At 31.3% G+C, this 5,267-nt stretch overlaps 1 protein-coding gene across 2 annotated transcripts in view; it reads left to right on the top strand.

Annotated features, from left to right (window-relative positions):
• LOC110026370 (serine carboxypeptidase-like 12) overlaps positions 1-3,988 on the top strand; it is a 69,880-nt gene extending 65,892 nt beyond the window's left edge. For both annotated transcript variants that reach the window (XM_020727282.1, XM_020727281.1), the window contains exons 6-15: positions 1,721-1,823; positions 2,030-2,067; positions 2,181-2,282; positions 2,375-2,449; positions 2,556-2,708; positions 2,813-2,884; positions 3,022-3,137; positions 3,484-3,597; positions 3,711-3,756; positions 3,855-3,988. In XM_020727282.1, coding sequence (XP_020582941.1) covers positions 1,721-1,823; positions 2,030-2,067; positions 2,181-2,282; positions 2,375-2,449; positions 2,556-2,708; positions 2,813-2,884; positions 3,022-3,137; positions 3,484-3,597; positions 3,711-3,756; positions 3,855-3,938 — 903 coding nt within the window. In that variant the 3' untranslated portion in view covers positions 3,939-3,988. The remainder of the gene's footprint in view (positions 1-1,720; positions 1,824-2,029; positions 2,068-2,180; positions 2,283-2,374; positions 2,450-2,555; positions 2,709-2,812; positions 2,885-3,021; positions 3,138-3,483; positions 3,598-3,710; positions 3,757-3,854) is intronic.
• Positions 3,989-5,267: the final 1,279 nt, after the last annotated feature.

Here is a 5,267-nt window from a genome sequence, read left to right as displayed (position 1 = left end):
TCATTTCGGAAAATTATCCATACACAAAAAAAAAAAAGAATAAATCATGCATTAGTACAACATATTTCTGAAGAAACCTGACTTAAACGTTCATATTCATGACAAACCAAATTTGTTAGGGTCTTAAATAAGACTTTTACTTTAGTAATTAGTCCAAACACAACAAGTTAAATGAAAATATTCTATATAAAATGTAACTATGAAGAAATCTAGCCTAAAATTTCATATATATTACACATTAGTGTTGTTAGATGATTAAATAAGACTTTCATTTCAGAAAGCTGTTAATACACATGTAAAATAATCTTTTTGATTAATTACAAATGTTTTTGAAAAAGCATAACCTAGGTTTTCATAAATATTACACATCAGTATTATTAGAGTCATAAATAAGGATTTTATTTCATTAAGTAGCCAATAACCAACAAGTCAAATGAAAAAAATCCTATTTTAATTTGAAATGTTTGGTTAACAAATGCTATCCAAAACTTCATAAACAACACATATCAGTAGAGCCAGAGCCTTATAAAAGGCTTCCACTTCAGCATTCTGTCAAAACACAACAACAAAATATTATAAATTTTGCATTAATCTAATATATTTATAAAAAAAATTAACCTAAATTCTCATAATTATCACAAGTTATCATTATTAGAACCTTAAAAAGGACTTTTACTTCAATAACTATCCATAATTAAAATTTTCATTTCGGAAAATTATCCATACACAAAAAAAAAATAAGAATAAATCATGCATTCGTACAACATATTTCTGAAGAAACCTGACTTAAACTTTCATATTCATGACAAATCAAATTTGTTAGGGTCTTAAATAAGACTTTTGCTTTAGTAATTAGTCCAAACACAACAAGTTGAATGAAAATATTCTATATAAAATGTAAATATGAAGAAATCTAGCTTTTGTGAAAAATCATCTATGAAGAGAAGAAAATCATTAATTTTTGGCATAATTTTTATATATATATTATGTGCACCCTTGGGGTGTAAGTTGGTAGTAATCAATCATAAAACCCCTCTAACCCAGGTTTGATCTCTACGGAAACCGATAGCACATAAATGAAGCGGTATTCAAAATACCACCCTTTATATATATATATTATTCTAGCAACTGCCACTTAAATATCAAAAGCATCAATTTTCAACAAAACATAGCATATGGCATAATTTTTTTTCAAAGTAAATAAATTAACAACATTTATTAGCAATATAGAATGCTAACACCTCTAAAAAATTTCTATATTTTAATACCTCAAAATTTGATTGGTTTTGAAACCCCCCGGAGCTCGATTAGGGAAAAGACTCTAAGAGAATGAATTCCTCAGATTATGAAGTTATTGTTCAAAAGATTGTCAACAATAAAATGTTGAAGTCTTACAACCCTAGTAGGTCACTTAGGTAGCTGGTGGTGTGAAACGGGAGATGGAGAAGAAACAATTTAGTCAAAACTTTAGCTCAAAATGGGTCGCAGAAAAACGTGTGTTAAATGATAAATCTTTGTCGTAATAATCATTTTGGGTTGGGTCACTATTTTGGGCTCAAATTCTGCTTTTAACCCTCTTTGGGTTAGTGGGGTCCAGGCACATTTTTTCATGCAATTGGCGAAGTCAGGTAATTCCACATTTTGACGCCGGAAGTAATATTTCTTCCTAACATTTTAATGTTTTGGGCTGTTTAAACGCAATTATTATATTATTTTGCAGTGGTTCATCGAGCACCCCCAGTTCATATCTAATCCTTTATACATTTCTGGAGATTCTTATGCTGGGAAAGTTGTCCCAGTCATTGCCTATAATGTATTACAAGGTATCCTCTCGTGCAATCTTACATCAAGAGAGTTAATTTTCTAATTAAATAAACAATATGTTGTAGAAATTCCTATGAAAATTAACTGTCGTTAAGAGAGAAATTAATATATCAGTAATTCAATGCCCATTTGTTAATTAATGCAATAGGCTAAATTCTTTTTTATTCTGCTTATGAATTGTCATACCATGGATGATGGAACGCAGGGAATGAAGCAGGGCAGCATCCCATGCTTAACTTTCAGGTATATGCACATCTAATAAGATGTATATATAAATGGGACTATGGCTTTAGTAGATTTTATTTATTTATACTTTGTTGTTGATTATTGATACTAAAAAAATTGATTGATTGTAGGGATATATAATGGGTAATCCGGTAACAGGCACAACTGTCGATTTTAGTTCTAGAGTTCCATTTGCTTGTGGAATGGGAATTATATCAGAGGAACTCTATCATGTAAATCCTTCATCTCATGGTGATGGATTTTGTTCTTTCTTTGGTGTATTTTTTGTGAGTTCTTATTAAGAAATTTTCATCATATATTTTAGTCAATAGATAGAAACTGTAACGAAGAGGATAAATCGAGTTCCTTGTGTGTTAAGAACATGCAAACATTTGACCAAGTGAGTGAGTTTCATGGAACTTAGCTCATTCCTTTATAAAATTTTAAACATTTTTTTCTTAAAAATTCTTAAGAATGAAGCTAACGATTGTGAAACAATTTTGCAGTTTTTATCTGAAATAATGATTGCACAAATATTAGAGCCCATATGTGTTGTGGCATTGGCTAAATCGAAAGATATTAATACACGAAAGAGGTCTATGGAAGAAATACGTACAAACTATTTGACACGTCCACTAGTTCCTAATATCAAATGCAGAGTAATCTCCTTCTTTCTTTTTCTTTCAGAAGACCGATCACTTCTGCCAAAAACTTTTTCAGCAATTTGACATTAGATATATATCTCTCTCTCTCTTTGCCACAGACTTATGCTTATTATCTTATGTACTATTGGGCAAACAATAATGTCACTAGAGATGCTCTCAACGTCAAGAAGGTATTGGCTTGAGCATATATATAAGCATTTTTGTATTCTAACATGTCTGATAGTTCTAGTGCAAGGAAAATATAGTGAGGGGATATTTTTTCTCTAATTGTATTATTTGGAACTATATAATACATGTTGAGGAACAGGGAACTGTGGTAGAGTGGCAGAGGTGCAATAACCTGCAATTCAATGTAGATTTGAACAACAATATTGAGTATCAAATTAATCTTACAACGAGGGGTTATAGGGCTTTGGTTTACAGGTGAGGGTTTAATTTATAGTTTTTTTTACGAAAATAATCTCAAATATTTCTAATATGCTTTTTTTTTCTCTTAGTTTATCTTTCTTCTTCACGTGCTCCCAATAGAAAAACTATTTGAATTTGACTTCATTTTTTAAAATTATTTTTAGTAATGGTTATGGATTCATAATCTTAAAGAGACAATCTTCTCTTCTAACCACTGGATCATGGATCATTTTATTCTTGAACTACCTTTTCTTTATAGTAAGTAGGCTAGTGCTCCAGCTCACATTATGTAATGACAGAGCTCCACTCTTCTCTTTTGCGCCCCTATAATTATGTAAATTCTTTTTTATGATACATGCAGTGGCGACCATGATATAGTTATTCCATTTGTGGGAACCAAGCAGTGGATTAGATCCCTAAACTTCTCAGTTTTGGATGAGTGGAGATCATGGAAAGTTGGGGGCCAAGTTGCAGGGTGAGTTGTTAACTGCTAACAGAAATTTATATAACCCTTTTAATAATATTACTATTTTGAATTTTCGGAATATAGGATGATTAATCTGATAGTTTTCTCTTTCTACTCTGTAGATACACAGTGTCCTACAACTATAATTTAACTTTTGCAACAGTGAAGGTAATTGTTTTAGCTTCTGAAGCATTGGAAACAGTTTATGAAACCCAATGTTACAACAACTTGTTCATTTTGTCCTAATTTTCTTTAATTGATTTCAGGGAGCAGGTCACACAGCACCAGAGTACAAGCCGAAGCAGTGTTTCGCTATGCTTAGCAGGTGGATTTCGCATAAGCCTCTGTGATTATTACATGCTTTGTATGTATTCCAGATTGTTTATACTGTAAAAGATGTAAAAAGGGTGATTGTTACACCTGATAAGAAACTGAAAAGAAATCTCTACAGCTTGTACAATCTGCATAAATAATTAATTCATTAGGAAATGGATTAGTAAAATATCAATCTCAAATATTCGGAAATTTCAAGGTTTAAGAATTGCCTCAAATTTCTAATTTGATGGGATAAATTTTTCAAGTAACATATCGATGGAAAAAATCAATTTATCCCATTTCATTGCAAGAGATATAGCATAGCTGAAGTCTAATATGCATAACAGTTTCTCAAAAATAAAAATAAAATAAAATAATCAATGTTTAAAATTGGCACATTTAAGTGGCTTTTTGCTTTTGTTAAAATAAATGTTGGAACGGAGAACCTTTTAGGATATGACAAAGGATAAAAATTTATGAAAGAAGCTTCACTTTTATTTATCACATTTACTTAGCTTGATACAAACTCAAAGACTCCACCCCTATTTATGCTAGTGACACCTCCTGAATTAATGACTGAAAAACTCAAAGACTCCACCCCTATTTATGCTAGTGACGCCTCCTAAATTAATGGCTGAAATTGTGTCACTACAATTCCAATCTAATGGTTACAAATAACTTCATACCTACCACATAATAATTCCACACCTACCACACCTACCACACAATAATTTCATACTTACCACATATTCTAGATTAAGTTTCTAGATGAGACATAATTAGACTTTATTTAAACAACTAAAATCAAGTTTATATTTTAAGACCCCCTCTTAAACTTGATTTTGTGACTCCAAGTAAACTTCTCATTTTAATAAAGTCTTTACACTTAAGTGGCTTGGTAAAAATATGTGCAACTTGATCTTGTGACTTCACATACTCCACTTGTATCTCCTTTCTTTCGATGCATTCTCTTTGACTGTAGTCTTTTTTCACCAATCTTGTCTTGTATCTTTCAATTTTTCCTTTGAAATTCTTATTTGCTTTGTACACCTACTTCACATCAATTGCCTTATGCCCTTTAGGAAGTGAAGCTAGCTCCCATGTGTCATTCCTTCTTGATTGTCATGATTTCTTCATCCATTCCATCTTTCCACTTATTGCTTTGTATGGCTTCTTAGAAATCAATGGGTTCACAGTCGGCAAAGAGACAAAAAAGAGTAAGATTATCTTGATTCATAGTTACTTCATAAAGTTCTTCTAATCTTCTGAAGTGTGGTACTCTTTCACTTGAATTTTCATTGAAGTTGATGAGGATGAGTCGGCTTAGATTACTTGTTGTTTGTGGAGTAGTAGGCTCTTCTCTT

The sequence above is a fragment of the Phalaenopsis equestris genome, unplaced genomic scaffold (genome assembly GCF_001263595.1).
Source record: "Phalaenopsis equestris unplaced genomic scaffold, ASM126359v1 Scaffold000369, whole genome shotgun sequence".
NCBI classification, from domain to species: Eukaryota; Viridiplantae; Streptophyta; class Magnoliopsida; order Asparagales; family Orchidaceae; genus Phalaenopsis; species Phalaenopsis equestris.
The sequence above is the reverse complement of the archived record's forward strand: the minus strand, read 5'-3'. Positions and strand labels throughout refer to the sequence as shown.